This window comes from Ochotona curzoniae, unplaced genomic scaffold (genome assembly GCF_017591425.1).
Source record: "Ochotona curzoniae isolate NIBS_2020 unplaced genomic scaffold, NIBS_Ocur_1.0 scaffold_2476, whole genome shotgun sequence".
NCBI lineage: Eukaryota > Metazoa > Chordata > Mammalia > Lagomorpha > Ochotonidae > Ochotona > Ochotona curzoniae.
The window spans coordinates 4,151,987-4,173,737 of record NW_024467095.1 but is presented as its reverse complement, the minus strand read 5'-3'; the positions used below and the strand labels follow the sequence as shown (position 1 = coordinate 4,173,737).

At 39.4% G+C, this 21,751-nt stretch overlaps 1 protein-coding gene across 17 annotated transcripts in view; it reads right to left on the bottom strand.

Annotated features, from left to right (window-relative positions):
- Positions 1-21,751, bottom strand: part of CADPS2 (calcium dependent secretion activator 2) — a 357,764-nt gene that overhangs the window by 69,229 nt on the left and 266,784 nt on the right. For 10 of the 17 annotated variants that reach the window (XM_041002127.1, XM_041002128.1, XM_041002133.1 and 7 more), the window contains 3 exons: positions 8,191-8,294; positions 6,636-6,644; positions 1,938-2,094 (listed from right to left, as the gene is read on the bottom strand). In XM_041002127.1, the coding sequence (XP_040858061.1) occupies positions 1,938-2,094; positions 6,636-6,644; positions 8,191-8,294 (270 nt within the window). The remainder of the gene's footprint in view (positions 1-1,937; positions 2,095-6,635; positions 6,645-8,190; positions 8,295-21,751) is intronic. The other 7 variants (XM_041002130.1, XM_041002137.1, XM_041002142.1 and 4 more) reach the window with 1 other exon arrangement.

Here is a 21,751-nt window from a genome sequence, read left to right as displayed (position 1 = left end):
TGAGGTTTCATAGAAATAGAGAAAGTACTGTTGGAGAAAAAAACCCCTAGAGTTGTTTTTCCCTAGTTAGGGATTTAATGCAAAATATGTGTATTTATTGTTGATAGCAGGTTTACTGCTAGATATTTAATATTAAAACCCTGACTTCTAATTTCTTAGCTGGATATGATAGAAGAATGGAAAAGGAGCGCTGTCATTTAGAGTCTTCTAGCTGGCAAAAGGGAATTAAATTGAAGTTTAAGAATTAAAGGAGCGGGCATGTGGCCCGCCAGTGTACGATGTCACCTTGGAGTCTGCAGTCCCTGTCAGTGTTTGGTTTAGTCCCTCTCCTTCTGATCTAGCTTAATGTTGTTGATGAGCATCCTGTTAGGCAGCAAGTACTGTCTCAAGCACTGGATCCCTAACAAGTGGGAAAGTAGGATGAAGTTTTGGACCTGGCCAATCCCCAAGAGCTTTGGGTTTTGGGGGAATCAATCAGTTCATGGAAGATCTCATTGTCTCTTTCTCTATTTCTATCACTCTACCTTTCAAATGAGTGCAAATTATCAGAAGGTTGGAAAATGGCAGATCATAATTTGAAACATGAATGAGCCACCTGTGGGAAATGAGTATGTAATTGTCAGTGACTACCTGTGCCTCACTGCAGAACCAATTCCTGTCCTGCTGGTCTACTTCCAATCCAGCTGCCTGCTTATGTGCCTGGGAAACCAAGGATGATGGTGCAAATATTTGGGACCCTACACCCATGTAGACTTAGATGCGATTCCAGGCTCTTGTCTTGTTCTTAGACAAGACACAGCGATTACGGTCATTTGGGGAATCAAACAATGGGTGGAAGATCTTTTTTTCCATTTTTCTTTCCTCTCGATCTCTTTCTGTCTCTTACTATTTCACGTCACCTTGCCATTCAAATAAAAAAAATAAATCTTTAAAAGTTATCATATTTAAGGTCCAGGAATCTGTATGTTAAAATCGTGATGAAGAATTCAGTTGTACTAGCTGCTCTTTCCTTAATCCTATTGCAGAATTGTAACCATATATATTGTACTGGGAAAAATGTATCAGTAGAGGACGTTCAAATTCTCTTTAATTTATACCAAGTGAGCAAGGCATGCCATGGAGCAACTATACTATCATCTATAGTATATCTATAGAAATGAATCTACTCTCTAGCCTACAAAATCACCACATGCATTAGTAGAAACTCTCACAAGACATGATTTCTAGGATTACATATTCCTCCCCCCCCAAAGATTTATTTATCTTCTGGAAAGGCAGATATATATCTAGAGAAGGAGAGACAGGGAGGAAGATCTTCCATCCTGTGGTTCACTCCCACGTGGCTGAAATGACTAGAGGTAAGCCAATCTGAAGCCAAAATCCAGGAACGTTTGTGGGTCTCCCACACAGGTACAGGGTCCAAGGTCTTCAGGCCATCTTTTATTGCTTTCTCAGGCCACAGCAGGGAGCTGGATGGGAAGTGGAATAGCCAGGACATGAACTGGCGCTCATGTGGGATCCCAGCACATGCAAGGTGAGGATTTAGCCATTAGGCTATCACGCCAGGCCCTAGAATTACATGTTTCTGAATCATTTCTCAGAGAGGGAAACATTCTCCGATACTTCAGAAATGGAAGCCATTCTAGATGTTCTGGTTCACAATTTATAGTCAAAAGGTGACTGTATCATCACTCCTCAATTGAGGCAAGAGTGTAGAACAGGGGTACTTCAGAACTTCAAGCAAGCTGGGAGTGTTGCTTGCCTAGTGTCACTGGCCTATCTCCATGATATAATCTGGGGACTGAGCAAATATCAATGGCATTGATATCAACTCTGGTCAGCCAATGCTAGGTTTCTATAAATGCGCATTTCCATATACACAACACCCTCCCTCTCCCACCATTCCCCATGCCATTAAAGAAACTGCAAGTGCTCACTGTCATTTCTCAGGAAGTTATTAAGTAGCTGAAAAAGAGGAAAACTATCCCAGGAGTCTTGTGGTTGAGCCTCCAGTGCAGTATCCATATCCACTGTGAACAGAGCCCAAAATTTCTCTGCATGCTCAGCCAGCAAGTCGGGCCACCAGGCAAATGCCTATCAACAGATAAAGACATGAGGTGGAAATGGTTTACTTGTTAAAAACAGAATTACATCACTTCAAAATATTATACAATGTCTTAGTTTCATACACTATGACAAATAAAATATAATATTTTTTAAATGTGGGAAGAAATTGTAAAGAGATACGACCTCATCTTTATATGAACACAATTTGTATTGATAAATACCAATCTACCAACTCTAAAATGATAGTATTAAGCTATTTTTTCCCTATTCAAATTGGTGCTTTCAAATTTTTTGCCACCCCCCCATGACAATATGACAAATATGTGTACATGAAAATCTTTGAATACTCTGCTGATTATTTTTACGTTAAATTACAAAATCTGCTTGATTAAAGACTACATATTTGAGAGACTTTAGATACCACAAATTGTTTTTTAGCAGCCAGCTGTTATTTTAAAACAAATCGGATAAAATATTACTTAGCTCAAAACCTTGTTTCAGCTTCCCCATGCACTGTCAGTAAAATTCAAAGCCCTTAAATGACTTACAAAGACTTGTATGTTCTCTCTACTCCTTAGTCTAAGATATGCTTTCAGAGTGGGAATTCTGGAGCCCCTCAATGTGCACTTCCAAAAGCCCATGAAAAATAGAAATAAATACTATACTTTGATAGTGTTCTGGTACAATGTGGCCAACTCTAACACCAATATCCCATGTGGGCACCCGTTTAAGTCTCTGCTGATCCTCTTGCAGTACAGCTCCCTGCTAATGAGCCTAAAGAGCAGCAGAGGATGGCCCAAAGTCTGGTGCATTTACACAAAATATCCTAAATCACACAATGAGAAACCCAATGCTAAAATTACGGGATCACATCACTACATGTCAGTATTAACCCTGAATGGAAATGGCTTAAACTCATCAATTAAAAGACAAAGACTGACAGACACAAATTAATAAATGTGACACACTACAATAATAAACTGAAGAGTAAAAATCATATGATCATCTCAATAGTTGCAGAGAAAGCATCTGATAAAAGTCAATGCTACTTCATGCTAAAATCCCTAAGCAAGACACCACAGAAGGAACACTCCACAACACAATCAAAGAAACACATGAAAACCCAATGCCAACATCATACTGAATGGGAAAATATTGGAAGCTTTATCACTAAGTTCTGAAACTAGACAAATATGTCCGCTTTCACCACTGCTACATATAAGCAACTCCATATCTGAGACAGATTCGCAAGTACAGTTCTCTTTAAAACAGTAGAGAAGATCCTTGCGAGACCTAAGCAAAGACATAGAAGACCACTTGTCCTTTACGTTGCCATCCCACTGGAAGGCAGCCATTCCAGCCTGAGCTGGTAGTCATGTCATTTTCTCTCTAGGGTACCACTCATGAATGGTGGTTAGACTGCAACAGCATCATGGTTTCCATTAGGGAGGAGAAAGCTCTCATAGAAATCCATCCAGCCACAGGGCACCTAGTGAAAGTTTGGATTGTCTGGATTTCAGTTAGAGTTGTGCTGATGCTAAACCAGTAACTATTGAGAAAGAGATGGCAGAGGCAGAAAGTGACATTTGCTTTGCTGATGTGGGACATATGAAACAGAACTCAACTGTAAATTCTTTCACGACTGCATTTCTTTTCAAACATATCACCACAAATAAATGTAAACACCAAAAATAATGTACAGGGCAGCTGACAGTACTTTGAAACCCTGGTTTGTTTCTGGAATGCATTCTGAACATGGAAGCCGAGCCCTGATCTCTGGAGCTCAGAGCTGAGAATGCTTGATCAGGGGCACATCTGATCCCGGTGTGGATCTCTGTCTTGGCTTCTGCAAACTGCCAGCAACAAACACTTGTCCTTACCTCCCTCAGGGACACTGTGAAAATCAAACGTCCATGAAATTTTTTTGTGGTACAAATGTAATAAACAAATGCTGTTGCAAGTAATTACAAAAATGTGTTGAAATCTACACAGATGTTACAATGCCAGCTTAGATGTACTAATAATATTGTATGACATTAATTAAATGTTTTCTGTGTGTCAAGTATTGTTCTACAAGTCTTACAGACACTATCCTATTCAATTTCCCAAACAATCCTTTCAGGTAGATGGTATAATTATTCTCATTTCATCTGTTAGCAAACAGAGATTAAATAACTTGCTTAAAGACAAACAGTTGTTGGGTAATGCAGTAATGATTTGAGTCAGGTCAGTTGGAGTTTAGAAACTAGGATCTTACATAGCTAATCTCTTCTAGATAACTGTATAGTGGTTGCTGTTTGCCTGCAAATCCATCCATTCCTGAGCCAGCCAGCCAGCCAGCCAGCCTTGTCTGCCTGCCTGCCTGCCTGCCTTCCTTTCTTCCTTCCTTCCTACCTTTCTGCCCGCCTGCCTGCCTTCCTTCCTTCCTTCTTTCCTTCCTGCCTTCCTTCCTTCCTTCCTCTTTGTCTTCACATCCTGGCTCCACTGCCAGCACAGCCTGACTGACCCAGCTGAATGCTGAAAAAATCAGCCATCTGCAGTGAAATGACAGCTCTTGACACTGCACATATCAAATCCCAGCCCCAAAACCTCCTTGCCTAAGGGGTCCCCAAAATCATGGCTGACATCACATTTAAAATACATTAGAGAACTTAACTCAAGACTTGGCTGATAAGTGATATAATGATGACTTGAGCTGTGCTCCTAGCATTTCCCCCCTCCTCCCTGTACTGATACTTTCTGTGTTCCATCCTCCCTTGCGTGGAGCCTTGGGATGGACCAGAAGACAAGCAAAGAAAGAGAAGAAAGTGGACAGGCACATCACAATCACTCTCCCCTTCAGCTGCATCCCTGCTCTCATGCTTCTGTCAATCCCATGATCCGAAACAGGACGACCGCTCCAGCCATTCTACTCCAATAGCAAAGCTATGTAGGTGATCAGTTGCTAGGTCTGGAATCTGGTCTGAGTCTTCCTTCAGTAACTCACTAAGTGTGTAACTAAACTGGGTTGCTCAATCTTTCTGGGTCGATTTTATAAGCAATGAGATGGTGTGTGTGTGTGTATAGGGGGATGGGTTGGTGAGAACTCATGGTTTTCCCAGCAAGCATTTGGGGTTACCTAGTTTTGCTTTTGTCAAAGCAAAAATAGGAATGGAAAGCTGGTGGGTCAGTTTGCTTAACATTTTGGGTAAGGGGGTGGGTATCACACTGCCCATTTGAGTTCTCAAATGTCCTATTTCTGATCCAGCTTCCGGCTAATGTGCCTGGGATACAGCAGATGATGGGCCAAGTATCAAGGCTCCTGCCACCAATGTGGGAGACTTGGACCAAGTTCCAGTTCCTGGCTTATCTGGCCCAGCCCTAGCAGTTGCAGGAATTTGGGCAGCAAGCCAGTAAATGCATAGAAAGATAGATCCCTTTTTCTGTGTGTCACTATGTCTTTTAAGTAAGTCAACATTAAAGAAAAACATTTCTGGTCAAACACAATCTGGTCCCTGAAATGTGGAGACAGCTTTAAAGATTCTACAGGAACAAACTTAAACTCTCTAAGGGGAAAGCAGGGATTCTGAAGGAAAGCCCGAGAGGAGAGGTCGAGAGGCCTTCAGGGAGAAGGGAGGGCTCCCTTGTCAGTAAGTGACTGTCAAAGATCTGAAGGACATACAACCCGCTTTCCAGAGAAATTGCTGAAGGACAGAAACAACCTCTTAGCCCTGCAAAGTAAACTGCCACTGCGCGGAGAAGCAGAATGAAGATAAAAGCAGCTGACACCTGAGCCACTCGAAGGTCTTTCCGAGGCAGACACATTAACCTCTACTAAGGGAGCCAGGCTAGGTGCTCTTTCAGCGAGTAAAGAAACTCCAGCCTGAACATCCAGCAAAATAAATATCAGTGTTGAGTGCAGTCCACCAATTCACTCTGGACTCAGACTAATTCACTCTCCAACATGGTTCAGAGAAAATGTTAGATCCGGCTTTTATATAAAGCTAAAATAATGGAAGCCACAAACCAATTCAAACTATTAAATGTCCTTAGTCACTGGTTTCACTGATAGGATTGGTGGTAATTATGTATGCAGTTATTAGTAAGACACACTCATCTATGCACAGTAACAAATTAGTCTATCCAAACAAGAAGAGACAGTCTGTAAATCCAAGGAGAGGAATGTACTGGTTTTAACATGACCACAATCAGAGTGGATTTTATCTGAAATTCACATGAGTCTCTAGAAAAATAGGAGAGAGGGGCACTGTGGTGTAGATAGTTAAGCTGCCCCTCTGCAGTGCCACCACCCCATGTGGGGACTGGTTTGAGTCCTCGGTGCTCCATTTCTGATTCAGCTCCCTGCTCATGATCTGGAAAAATGGCAAATGATGGCTTAAGTGTTTGGGCTCCAGTACCCATGTGGGAAACCTGGAGGAAGCTCCTGACCCCTGACTTTGGCCTGCTCCAGCCTTTTGGGTAACAGACCACCAAGATGGAGGATCTGTCTTTTTCATTCTTTAATTTTGCCTTTAAATAAATAAAAGTTTTTTTTTTTAAAGAAAAATAGGAGAAACAATTTTACTCACCTCTCTTCCCTGAAAGATTCCAAGAATTTGGAAGCATTGTGAAATAGAAAAATACCATAGTGTTACAAAGCATTTTAAAAAGAGGCCATCATACTCATCCTCAATTCTGCATAGAGTATAGTGATATTTATGCATTATAATGATCTGTTTTATTAAAAACAACTACATTTTTTGAGAGTTATAAAATAAATAATATTTACATGCAACCATTATAGTATATATTATACTTGAACAAACACCTTAATGATTTTTGGCATATTTAAGTATCAAACATTTCATTTTTAGATTCTTTATAATGTATGAGGATACTAAATATATCTATTTTTCTGAAATATATACCACAAGTGAAAATCCAAACAGAAATTCTTTTTTTTTTAATCATTCAGAGGGCCTAATCCTCTGATGATAATGCCTTCTAATAACAAAGACAAAACATACATACATTTTATCATCTAATCATTTTCATTGTAACATAGCAGTGGTACCAGCCTAGAAAAGAACCTCCAGGGAATTCATTTTGAATTATTGAAGCAGCTGTTTCTTCAGTTTAAAATAAAATATCCATAACAAGTTCACACATGACAGATGCAAGCTAAAAACTAGACTCCACGGTGTGAGCGTCAAGCAGATGTTTTGAACGTCATCCTTATAATCGTATACGATAAATTCTAGTTACCTGTAGGAAGGTCTCATGAATATTCTTTTCTAAGAATTTGCCTAAAATGCACTTCCTGTAGCTTCTTATATTTTCGAGAACAAGGCTTCATTAAATACAAATATTCTGTAAATTTATATGTAATTGGCTTATTTCCATGAGTTTCCTCAAGAATAATGGCACTGCTAGGACACTAAAATGTATGATATTCACATAGTTTCACACATTTCTCCCACCCTATCCAACAGAAAATTCTTCTGTTATTGTAAATAATCTCATGACTGCTTCAATGAGTGAAATGTTTAAGTTTTAGAATAAGAAGTTCACTTGCTGAAAACGATCTGTCAGAATTTTAACAATGATAATGCAAGCTTAAATGTTTGGTGAGAAGACTAGAAAACTAGTATGACCGATCATACAATGATGGATGCCTTCTGTTCAATGTGATCTTAAAGCTTACTATAAATTGCCTTGTAAATGTTAATTTACATTCCTAACCTAAAGCATTCATGGCATGGGGAAAATAAGCGATCTGGCATCACAAAATGCCTCCGTGTCCCTGCTTTCCATCTGATCCATTGTATATCCTGGGACAAATTCCAGAAGCTTGCTTATGTCACTGTCGAAAATAAACATGGAACTATTCACATATAAAGCTGCTTTATAACACGAGGGGGATTTGAAAAAGTTCATGGAGGACTACCTTATCTCTTTCCATGAATCTGTGAAGCCTTCTTCGAATGGGAGTTATACTTCAAGGGCGTTCACATAGGATCTCTGCTTTCCATAGGCAAATGTCCAGATTATGTCAATACTCTCTAGAGATCAACTTGCTAGAGTTGCTCTGCTTTGGCAAAGGACTGCGGAGGACTTCCTAACGCAGCTAACAGCAGTCATTACCTCTGCGTGGTGCTCTTCATTCTGCTGCAGGACTTCTATACAGAGCTCTGCTAGGTGGAGAACCTCTTCCAGCTTTCTCGCAGGAGTTGCCTGATTCATGGTCTCTATATTAGAGAGAAAATAATCACGTTACCTTGAATATTCTAAAATGCAATGATGAGACCAGGATGTTGTGATGAAAGGAGAGTGAGAAAGCATATTTTTGAGCAAAAGATTTCTAAGAAACACAAATGAATACATTATTTGAAAAAAAAAATCCAGTTTACCATATTGCATAAATATTTCTCCCACAAAGCAAGCACAGGGAACTGTGAGTGCTTTTCTGTTTAATTTATTACAACTAACAGGTGCATCAGCACATTAGATGCTCAACTTCTGCAACAAACAAGTTATAATTCTCCTCAAGGTCAGAAACACAAAGACAGCAGATACCACAGCCTTTTCCTTCTCTCTGTATTGTATCACCAATACAATACCATTTTCACCAGATGAGTCACTCCTTTGCGTTGGCAAATCCCATGTTTTTTTTCCCATTGTTGCTATTTAAATTCCCAGTCTGAAATGTCCATAATTCACGTTGATCTTAAACTCAGTAAGTACAAAGTCACCTAAAACAATTTGACAGCCTATTAACTGAGTTCCTCTTGTGCCACCATCCCACTCCACCTTCCACACGCAAGAGGGTGAGTGAACACAGTGGGGACAGAGAAGACAGGAAGCTGTTTTTTTTTCTTTTAACTGAAGGACCTTCTGGTACTGGACCAAACTAGTATAAAAAGACAGTCTTTAATAAGATTCAGGGTGGCTACTTGAAATTCAGCAAAAAGAAGGCAAAGGGGTTGATTGCAAAGATAAAGCAAACCTGTAGAAATTATAGGTACGCTGTGTAATGAAACAGTTTTGAAACTGAACAAGAAGAGCTAAGTTTCCAAGGATTTATGGGCTCTCTGCCTCAGTAGACAGAGTACAGGGAAGGGAATAAAAATTTTCACTGAAAGAATTCTTTTTTACTGTGAAACTTACAGAGCAGTTCTTTCCCCTTAACTTCTTTCTTCCTAAAACTTCAGCCTTCAGTTTGGAGATGCCACCTCATTTGCTTTGGATGCTGTGAAAGTCTCATGCTTCATGCTTATTCACTGAACATTTTCAATCCAGACATGTGGATGAAACACCCGTGCCTGCAGACCCCGTAACTGCCATGCTAAGTACACACCCTAATAAATGTTCGTGCAACCCTCCTCTGTCTGATAGAGATGAAAGAAAACAACGCTGCTTTAGGACAATCTTCCAGGCAAACATTAAACAGTTGAACATGTCTACAGCGCTGTTAGCTATGCAAAGCAGGAGGACGTGTAAGATGCACTCCTGATTTCAAGTGAAGACCTCCAAATCACTCCTGAAAAGGTTCTTAGCAGCTACTGAAACTATCATTTGTTTCGTAAGTATTTCAACATCTTCCAATAAGGTTGTAGTCATGGAAGATCGTGACATTGCATGGTAGCTGATCCATCTGAGCGAAATACTAAGTGTAACAGTGAAGTCAAGAAAGCAGCCACATGAGACAGGTACATCAGTGATGTCAGGAGATTTCAGCAGAGACTGCCGAAAGCATGTGAGTTTAGGACAGACAACAGGGGAAGGGAAAGCCCGAGGCACAGTAACAAAGGAGTAATAAGTGACTTTGGAAAGCAGGGAAGGCTGCCTGGAGAAGAGGAACTGAATGATAGATGAAGCAGAATCTGGAGGAAGGTGAGGGGATGGACCATTTGTTTTTGCTCTAATTTTTAATATCTTTATGTCACCTGTATTTAAATTTTTGTAACTCCTCAGGAAGGTAACACACTCCGAGAGAGGAAGTACAACATCTAGGAAATGCTTGAGACTTGAATTTCACGTGGTCTCTTAACACGGATGATGATGCCCCCAATATGTACCTGAGTGGAATGAGAATGATGCTGGGAAACAATGATTGATCATGGCATTAATTAACAGGCATTAAGTAGGAGAGTAGATGAGATGACTATAGACAACTCAGTGTAAATGTTTCCTAGCCTAGTCTGGGTAAATCTATTTTAGCAAAACATATTTGGTGGCTGTGTGTCTCAGGGGCTGGTAAGGCGTGGAACTTGGAGGCACAGAGCAGTAGGATGGGAACCACAGAAAGAGCACAGTGTCATAGATAAACAGAAGACATACAAGGTTCTCTAAAGGAAGAATTTGAGGGCTGTTTGGACAAAATTTCAGGCCAGAGGGGAGAATATTATAAGAACATGATGCATGGTTAATAAAATTATGAAAGGAATCATCCAACATGCCATTCCATATAGTTTAGTGATAATCATTACATGAGAATATTTTAAAGCAAGTCAATTTTTCCATCTAAAAAGATAAATCATTCCTTTTAAAATCTACACATACACAAAGTCAGGCTGTTAGGATCCTCTGCCTGGCAAACTCCACCCATCAGTCAAGGCCCGACATCATTGCTCCCTACAGGTGGATCTTTTCAGAGCTCTGGCTTTGTCTCTTCTCTTTGGGTACCTTGAGTCTAAGTTCCTAAGGCTGTAACTAAATTGTGCTCAGTTCAAGGTCAGAGGCTGCATCTCATTCACGTAATTATCTTGCAGAAGTATTTAGTAAATTCAGACAATGCAGCAGCATAATTATGGGTGGTAGTGGTGGTTGTGATTTAACTTTGTGTGGGATTCAAGTAGCTCTTCTTCCTTAAGATACAAGGGATAGGCAACACACACGGGCACAGACAAAACACAGCTGTAATTTGAAAGCAAGTCTCAAATAACTGAGGCGTGTTTTGTTCCTAGGTTTTTAGGTAAAAGACTTCTATAGAAAATAGTGTTCAACACAGTTTTGCATTCCTAAGAACCCTCATCTTCCTTAAGACCGCCTTTACCTTTGTTAAATGTTCCCCCTCTAGTTTGAGGGTATTAAGTTGAGGATTCTTAGTCCAAGGTTTTAGGGATAGGCTTTGTGGTAGGGGTGTGTCCTTGAATTCTTTAAAATCATACGCTAATTTTTGTGTGTAGAAGCATTTTTTTTTTCAGGAAGGAGTTCATTTTTTTCTAATCAGCTTCACAAAGTTGTCCATAAACCAAAAAAATGCTAAGAACCACTGAATCCGATAATCACTAAGATTTCCTGTAGCCAAGAGATTTTGTCCTATACACATGAAGTTTTATTTATTGTATTTTATTATTTCAATGTTATTTATATATACATATCATTGTTTTCCACATATTATATAGAAAAAAAAAACCCAAAAAGGTTAGCATTTTTAAGATCCCAGGCAGGGACCATATTTTTCTTACATCTCTTAGTGTATTATTTATTGAATCCTCATATAATTCTGAGTTTGAGAATAGTTACTCCCATCTCAAGGAACTTGAAGATCTAAGATAAGAGGTATGGTATGGGCTAGGATTCAAATATTAGCTTTGATTCATAAAAGTACGTATTCATATACTGAAAATACAACTGGGATTCTTATTCTCAATTCTTTGAATTGAGATACTGTTTCCTTAGCTGTAAGTATGTAATAATGGAAAGGAATCAAAGAAGCAATACCAAACTGCTGTTTATGTATGAATGTATTAAAACCAGCTTTTACATCCAAAATGATCTGAAGTGCTAAAGTTCTGAGCCCTAGCAAAACTTAAAAACTGACTAAAACCCTTTATTCATGGCTAGATTAAGTTTACTGAGAGGATGGAAACTGTCCTTGAACACAATAGCTACTCTAATACTTTCAGTAAAACAGCATTTTATCAAGTACTCCATGAATGCAATCTCTGCTTGTCAACCATTTGCGTTTAATGCATTCTACACTCACAACTCTGTTAGGTAACAAGATTATCAATAGCTCCATTAAAAATATGTATGAATATTTGAGAATCCCTCCATAAAATGTTTTCTTTCTTTGTAAAGTTTCCACAGCATTAGAGATGATCCCTCTATCCTTAAAGCTTCACCCTATGTTGTTTATTGCTGTAATACATTTCAAAATTATGCCTGGATTTTTCATTTGTGGCACAGTGGCTTAAGCCACTGCTTGTGATGCTGGCAACCCATATGGGGGCTAGTTTGAATTCCAGCTGTTCCACTTGCAGCCCAGCTCCCTGTCAATGCACCCAAGAAAGCATGAAGTGGCTCAAGTCCTTTATCCCTTGCACCCACCTGGGAGACCTGGTGGAATGCCTACTGTCCGTCCAGCTTCAGTCTGTCTCAGCTCTAGCTGTTAGGGCTATCTGGGGAGTGCGCCAGCAGACAGAAGACTCTCCCTCTGTCATTTATCTTCCCCTGTATCCGTAATCCTGTCTTTCAAATAAGTAAATACATATTTTCAAATTTTTTGAAAATAAAAAAAAACAAATTTGACAAAAGTAGCAACTTTTCTTGATGAAATTCAATGTACTGCTCTTGGCTCTGGTTCTTTATTTGAAAACATTTTAAGTTTTCTATGACAATATTCTTTAGCTCCCCAATCACTTTTACTTATACCTCTGTACAATTTGAAAGTAGTAGTCACACAATGAACTTAACCTTTCATAAACTGCTTGTAACCTGGAATCATGAAATCGTGTTCACAATGGTCTTAGATTCAGACAATGGCAATGATCCTGACGTGAAGCGTCCCTGCCATCTGCCCCTCTCCCCATTGTGATTAGGCCACAGTCACCAGCCAGCTCACACCAACAAATAATTCCTGTAGACACACTTGGATTTACTGCTTGACTTATCAACTCCCCTGAATTTGATTCAAAAAACATTTATTACAGCTAAGATAGTTCCTGAAAAGTCAGATACTATGTCTGACTTTAAGAAATCTGTGCATCTTTGCTTATCTAGATTACAAGGTAGAGCATATCAGCACATCATCCATTTTTAGGCAATGTAAGTAAGTTCTGTAATAAAGATTGGTACAGGGATTGCATTAAATGGACTGCACTGAAGAACAGGGCTATTAGCCTGCAAGAGTTAAGATCAAAAACACATATGTAGGAAGGTCTTCCATTATTCATGTCCATCATATGGAGCTCTTCGGGATGAAATTACTTTAGTGGGTATTACTTTAGTGGGTATGAATTTGAATCCAGAAAGATACCAGCAGCCTTACACCTTCTTTTCCTCCTCCCACCGGAAGAGAAAGAACATGCTTTTGGTGCTTCTCCTATCCCTTAAAAACCAGTGAGGACATGGATGAGCAAAAATCATTCAGGAGATATTTGAGGGGAGAAACAAAAAGGCCCACAGAAGGACTGTACATTTAGGTAACTGGGGGAAAGCTTTGGAAAGCAGCATACGGAAGGGGGAAATGGCTTCTATCTATTGAAAAGAGTACAGGAAAGTCTTCAGTCTGAGAGGAGGAGGGACTTTGGCAATTTGGAAGCATTCACTTGGGATTCTAATCCAGACCCACACAGCGGTGTCTCACCGTAAGAGATCTCAAAGAAGTCTGGTCAAGGCTATAACATCTGACTTCTACCCAAAATCCCAAAGATCATCCAGTGACAGGAACTATCAGTCCCTTCCCCCTGGTTGCTTGGAACTTATCTACTCTCAGCCCTGGATGAAGATATGATACAATGGATTGTTTCATATTCCATTCCTCTACTGCAGTACACAGTGACTGCTCCTCATCAAAGAAATGCAAGGTAGCCCATTGTAAATGTAGGTACAAGCACATAGCTAGTTTTAATGAGAAAGACCGGAACAGCATAGCCCAGATGGATGACTTAATTGGAAGGCATGTATTTCTAATGCTGCTTTCTGACCCGGCTTCCAGTCATAGTAACCCACAGTTCGTGACACAGTGCCACAGCTTTTAATAACTAGGCTCCAAAAAGCCTTAATCTCAATACTTGTGGGCTTTCTCTTCCCAGGATCATAGATGGGAAATCAGAACTTCCTTCCTCATGAATGAAAACAACCTCTGCACCCACACTTGTCTGCCACTTCTTTGTAACTTGCAAGTGACCAGCAGATTGTGAAAGAACCCTTGACTTTGCGCCCAAGAGGAAACAGTGCCTAACCTGCTAGAGGTTCTGCTTCAAATTCTGGGAGAGACAGCATCTCTACAGCTCAACTCCATAGGGTCAGTCTGTCCTGTTTATGCTCCAGTATCTGCCTCAACTTCATGACACAGTCCTGCCAACTAGTGAGAGTGAACAAGGCGTCACCGACTCCCCTGGTTCATCCGATTACAACCAAAGGGTATCGGATCTATCAGTGTTTTCGTTGGGGGAGTATCTTCAGTATAAATCTGTGGTTTTCAAGCTCAGGGTGCGTCACAATCTTCTAGAGGATTTATTAAAACACAAATTGCTTGGCATCAGTTTTAGAACTTGTGATGTGGTAGGTCTTGGGTGGAGATCAAGACTTTTGATTTTCTAACAAGTTGCCACATGATGCACAATTGCTTGTTTTCTAGGGAATGCATTTTGAGAACTAGTACTATTTGTGAAAAACTAAATGAACACCAGGTGCCCCACATAAATATTATTATTTTTTTTTTTGGTCTGAAATCAAGCCCACGTCTTCATGTAAACTCATGTAGAGAATAAGGTATATTTTTCTGTAGAATCTGAATACATTTTACTCCTTTTTTTTTTTTGTAAAGTTAACGTACCAGATAGGACAGTGTCCATATTAGAACAACACTATATAGGAATAAAAACAATCTGCAATGCTGAGACCTACTTACAGATGTTTCAAATCCATGAGAATACTAATGTCACTGTTGCTTGAAAACAATGGGCCTGTGCCGTCCTACTTCTATGGCTCCCTTTGGGACCAACTCATTTAATGACCCTGTCATTTACAGCAACATTTCCAGTTAATATCTCTTTGGAATTAAACATGCTAATGAGTTGTGCTTTGGAATAACTGTTATGTGGTCACAATCTCATTAATTACTTCATCTGGATTACCTTTCACATCAATGAATTCATTGTTAAGCCAATGAGCAACTGTAAAACAAAGAACTGGCCACTGGAGTATTGGACAGTGGCAGCTGGACTGGATCCAAACTGAGTAATCTAATGAGTCAGTAGTCTGTGATGACCCGAGAATGATGTCCAGAAAGCCCTGTCAGTTATATAGTATACTGAAAGTCAGCATACTGAAAGTCAGTAGTTCTGTGCAAAGCCTTTACAAGGGATATGGAGTTAAATCCTACTCTTGAGACTTTTAAATAGGGCCTGGCACAATAGCCTACTGGCTAAAGTCCTCACCTTGCATGTGCCAGGTTCCCATATGGGTACTGGTTTGTTACCTGGCTGCTCCATTTCCTTTCTAGCTCCCTCCTTGTGGTGTGGGCAAAGAATCGAGGATGGCCCAAAGCCTGGGACTCTGTACCCTCATAGGAGACCCAGAAGAAGCTCCTGGCTCTTGGTTTCAGATTGGCTCAACTCTGGCCACTGGGACCATTTGGGGAGTAAACCAGTGGATAGAAAATCTTTCTGTCTTTCTCTCTGTAGATCTGACTTTCCAATAACAATAATTAAATCTTTTTTTAAAAACCTTTAAGTAAGGGCTGATGGTGATGTATGTGCAGATAAAAATATTACTGGGACCTCCTGATGCAAAAATTAACATCGTATAATGTGTTATAGGCATTTATAGTTACTTGTCTTATGAAAGATGAGAAACACAAAAATATTGATTTCAGTTTTATTTAAACTGAATTTTTATTGAGATCTTGACTCTTCCTAAATCTGTTAAGTAACAAAAAGTCTAAGTTTTCACACTGAAAAACAATTTTACTTCCACAAAGTTTGAAGGAGAAGAAAGTTTTTTTTACAGTATATGCTTAGTTTGGGCTGGTTAGCTCTGGACAGAACTATGCTATAAGATTCTAAAGATAGCAACTTTTCGATTGGTAATCTTCTATTAGTTTCTCAAAAATTCTTTAGATGTGTCACATATGTGTAAAACTATACACATGAGAATGCACACACCTATTGCCTAAAATGGTTAAGTTCTCTCTCTGGTTGTTGCTCTTTACATATAATATGTAAAATATACAATACATAACATACATATGATGCATCCATCTCTCATGCATAATTAAAACTCAGAAAACGAAAATCACAGGGATAACCTTAGTGGCTGCCATGTCAGTAATGAATCAGTGTATAACAATCAGTGGTACCTTTAATTTCATGCCTATTCCTTCTAGCCTTCCAACGACAATTAGTAAAAACATCCTTTTCATGTCATTTGTCACATTCACACAGCAAAAGAGCACCATGACATCTCCATACTCATATTCTTTTACACTCCTTACTTGCTTAACTCATTTTCCCATACTAAAGGAGGACATCTGTCAATGAACAATGAGGATTCAGGACAGGCAGAGTCCAAGGAGGCAGAAAGGGTGGAGAAGGTCTTTCTGCAATATGCTATGAGAAAGGAGAAAAGGAACCCCAGGGCTGTCCTTCTGGGAGGCAAGATTAAGCTCCTTGGACACTGTAAAAATGATAGGAAAAATATTATTTAGAAAGATCTGCAGCCTTGGGTGTTGAGAAATTAATCAAAAGATTCTGATGTTTGTCCCTATGTCATTCTTTCAATACATCATTAAAGCCTCACTAGTAGCCAAGTAGTGCATTAAGACTGACAATATAGTTGATGCCAACATTTGGAGAAAGTCTCTTTGCTGGACAATACAGACAAGATGGACAGATTTGAGCTCTCTAAAATCCTGAATATTTCAGCAGTTTCCATGTGCCTGGGTGTGTGAATGTGTCTGAAGGCACTGATGCCTCTTGGGTATTTCACAGATTCCTTCTTTGAAAGTAACACACACACAAATACACACAAACACACACATATACAAATATACACACATAAATACAGTTTTAAAAATGCTTCAATTAGTTTTTTATTTTAGTACTTAAAGCTGTCTAGCTTCTTAGCAATTGCTTACCTATAATGAAGTCTCCCTAATTTACAAGACTATTTCCTCCATGCAGGCTTTGTGTAGTTAAGAGACTTTACTGAAGAAAAAGTAGAAACCTGTCAGTTTGCATTACTCAGGTTTTGTAAAATTGGAACAGACTCTTTAATACCTCCAAACTGCTCGGATTAACAAGGTGCCGCAGGAGCCGCGCGGCTGCGTGTCACTTGGTTTACCTGTTGACACATGTTAGTAAATAAACAAGAAGGTCACTAATCAGCTGCTTTCAGCTCTGGCTCTGGAGAATGACAAATTCTACAAAATAGCGTGTGAAAGGAACAAAACTTGTTATTTCCAGAGTGGATGTACTGTGAATCATATTCCACATAAAGCAGAAAAACAAAACTCAGAAACACATGACACACTGTCAAGTGAGCTGAGCAAACTGCCATCTTTCCTGAGACCTCCTAGGGAAGAGGTGTTGAATACGTGGAATGAGATTTCTTAGCATGTGCACGGGATGCTGGAGCTGTTCACGACACAACAGATGATGGCCAAGGGAGCAATGCTGGGGGGGGCACACACTGAGGGAGGCCCCACACAATGGCTTCGCTTTCCCAGGAGAGGCTTCTGCTCTAAGAATTTTTACAGAAGACTGACATTTATCAGCGAGCTATGTTTGTTTGTTTTTCCAAGTCATCCGTATTTGTCATAAAGCAAAAATGATTTGGCCATTACCTTTCCAGTCACAAATTCTGTGATTCACTTTTAGAACAACTTTACAATACAATTAAGTTGGTTTATAATCTTGTCACCCTTAATCATACTGTTCTTTAGAAAATAAGTCTATGGGGAGTTTTCCCTACTTGTTCCTGCTTAGCATACATTTACAGGATCAGTAACTAATGGGGAATGTTTAAAAAGTAGCTTCTCTGACCTGAATCAGCCTATACAGCTGATGTGTATCTCAACACGGATTATTAATGACTACACGATCACGGCCAAGGTGTATCTCAAAACCCCTCAGAGACAAGAGACCCAAATAATATCAATTTTTCCATATCTATAGTATATTTATAATATTCTCGATGCATTGTCTATGCATTTCATCTAATTAAACACAAAGAAAGTAGCTAAAATGGAATATGCAGCATTTTATGAGAATTTAAAACAATTTTATTTCAAATCATTTGTTAGACAAACTCCAATCACAGTTGGAGACAAGGCAATAAAGAGAAATGCCACACTCATCCTGTAAGATACTCTCATTACGCTGAGGTCTCTTACTCCTTTAGCAGCTGTTTGTACCAGTGAGGAATCTGGCTGATCTTTACCCACTGTCAAACATCACCTCCCAATCAGTCTGGGCTTTCCCCACTGACTCATGTCCCAACTTTCCTACAGATGAGGCACACGGAGCCGTCTGGCCACAGTTCTATGACGATTGCCGGTTATGTATCTTAGTGATACTTTGAAACTTATAAGACAAGTATAACATTTGTTAACTGGACTCAATTATTCAGTATCTGTTGTTCTTTCACTTAAGCACTAAAGAAAATTTATTAAGTCCTTAAAAACCCCTGAAAGTTTGATGGACACTTCAATAAGTTTTATTTCCCTAACACTTCTAGCCACATAAAAAATAATCACAGCTTTCTTTGTATTTAGTATTAAAATAAATTTCAATTTATTTTTCCCCCAAATAACAACAACTTAGAGGGATCTTGTTAATGATCATGGAAAATAACTAGTGAATAATTATGTGATTTCATTTTTCTTTGCACCAAAATAAACAATCTTTTTATAGAATAAAATCTGTATTTTCATTAAAAAGTCTCACCAACAAGATACCCTAACTAAAAAAGTGGAGCAGATAATCTTATTAAATCATTTTAGAGTGAAAACTCAGTTTAATATACAATTACATCATGGCAAATGCCATGAATGCGTAGGTGAATAAAATATTTCAGGAATGTAGTGTAGATTTCAGAAATTATACATGGTGACATATAACATTAAAAAATTAAAATCACATAGAACTTAAGAGAGGAAACTTGTGCTATCTTAGAAATTGTCTGCTGCTGGCAAAAAAGAACCGTACTATCTCGTACAAACACTCAGCTGCTAGGCCCACGAGCTAGTAAGTGCTATAGCTTTTATTTACTTATTTACCATGAGAGCCCAATAATGGAGAGCTAAATTAAACGCCACCCAGATGGCACACATATCCTAATGATGTAAGGACAGTCAGTGTACCACCTCCTTCCCGAGAAGCTAAGCACCACGGTCCTCTGGGAAAGAATCTCCGTGCTGGTCCACTGAGACTGTGAAAATGAGAGCCCTGGGGTATGGACCTGGGAGCCTGGCAACAGGAGGGCTGCGGAAGATCTTCCAGCACAAAGATTCGGTTCACCCTGTGCCGCCCTTTGTCAGAGCATCTTCAGAGTATTAGCTTTATGAGGAGCCTGCGTACCAAGTCAAGGTGCATGACCTGCAGGCAGGGCAAGCTGCAAGGAGAATTTCTCCTTTTCTCTCGTCAGTTACAATATGACACATCATTTTTAAGAGAAATCAGGGGCTATCATCAGATCTAAGAGTATTGCTGTTTTTGTCTGCAAGACATTCTCTGAAATAGAGAACTGAATTTTTTTTTTAATTTAACTTGCATCAATAACACATGGGCTTTAAAAAGAAAACGCAATTAGGGAAATAAAATCCCAGCATAATCTTCAATCCTAGATTACCAATAGGAAGGATTTTGACATTGCAGAATAAGTATAGTTAATGTTAGACTTAAAATAGTGGAGAAAATAAAACATTTTTGTGATAGTATAAACCCTTAGCACTTAGAAAAAAGCTAATTTAAGCAGACCGTGGCAGCTTGCAACTTTCAAATTAAAATGGAATTGCTTCCTGGAAATTTCAGATATTGAAAGGAACCATCTGCTTTTAGTAAACCTGCACATAATTTCCACGAAGGAAAAAAGACAGTGAGACAGGCTATTTTTTTTTTTTATATCCAGTCTAAGATTTTAAAATCACTGGTTCCTGCAAATGTGTGCTGTGAGGGGAGGATCTGGGGATTTCACAAGGACATGAGGGCTGTGAGCCCTAACTGAGCAGCATGCAGGATCACAAAAACAACTGGAGCAGGCTGGCTTCGGGGTGTTGCTGATGCACCTGTTAGCTCTACCCTCTGGCGTCTCATATCCAGGGTTAGTGCCTCTGCGTCTCCATCAGACAAAAGCATGACATTCTGCTCTAATATGCCCAATTATTTTTTGAAGTAGCTGGTTCTTGTTCTGTATTCTAATTATCCAGGGCTTCCTTTGACTGACCTTTGGCAATACAGCCTACCTGCTGTCTGAGGTTTTCTTTCTTTCTTTTCCCATGCTGTAAGCAGTCTGGTAACTGTTATACACATGTCTTTATTCACTGTTCAAGGAATACCAAACATCCACCAGGCATAGTTTACACTGCTGTGGATATAGCATTTACTAAAATATAAAGTCTCCTGCCCACATGGAGCTAATACTCTCAGAAAACACGAAGGATGAATGCCCATCTTGTCTATATCATCTGAAATGCTATGGAGAAAAACAAGGTGGGGAAAGGGGAGATGAGCAAATTGCAATCCTTTCCAACTTGTGACATTCTGAGACCTGCCTTGGGGCGGGGGTGGGGGGAGATTAAAAAAGGGATTTTGACTGACAAAAATTTTAACCAGAGAAGCTTGTGAAGAAGCAGGGGTGGGATTGGGGGGTGGTGGGTAGAGGAGACAGGGACGACCAATCAATCATCGATTAATCAAGAGTGGTTCCTGACGTCCCTCTTTTTAGCTTTGTGATTCTATTAACTTTTTCTTACATTTCTGAAAAGGAATGCTAATAATATTTATTACAAAAGGATGTTGTAAGGAAATGAGTTGATACACAGGCAATATTTAGAAGAGTGGCTGGAACACAAGTACTTGCTCTTATTGTTAAATAACCATTGATTTGGGTTGGGGAAAGAGCCCTTGGCTGTGGCAATGTGGCTGGCTGCTTCCCATGGAGAGGTATCACTTTGAGTCCTGCCGCACAGAGGCAGGATGGCCAGCAGACACAGTCTCAAGAGGGCTCTGGTGTCTGAGAGACATGGGTGTGAATTTTAATGACAATGGAATGACTTTTTGCAAGCATGAGTTTTTTTTTTTTTTTTTTTTTAAATCCTGAATTCCCTTTCCTCTTCTGTAAAGTATTTGTTTTGTAGAGTTGGTTGAAGAGCTAATGGAGCAGTATCAACAGGAAACCTTTGGGACACACAGGCAATCAGCACCTTGCAGAATTGTGACAAGTCTTGGACAGAGTTTTTCCTCTTTTCTAGATGGTATAAACAACCCGAGGAAAATAATTACAATGCTCAAGAGATGACTGAAAGTATTATCAAGCACTTGAGCTCTTACATATGCAATTGATAGCCTCATTCGTATCCACTCTCAAAAGCATGCCCACAGAAACACTTTCTCTGTAACTGTTAGGTTAACTTGCTACCAAATGCAGCCAAAGAAATACAACTGCCTGTCTCAAAAAACCCTCTTCCATTACTTCAGAACCTTCTTCAATTGAGATTACCTTTCCCTTCAATCCACTTACATTATGGAGATTA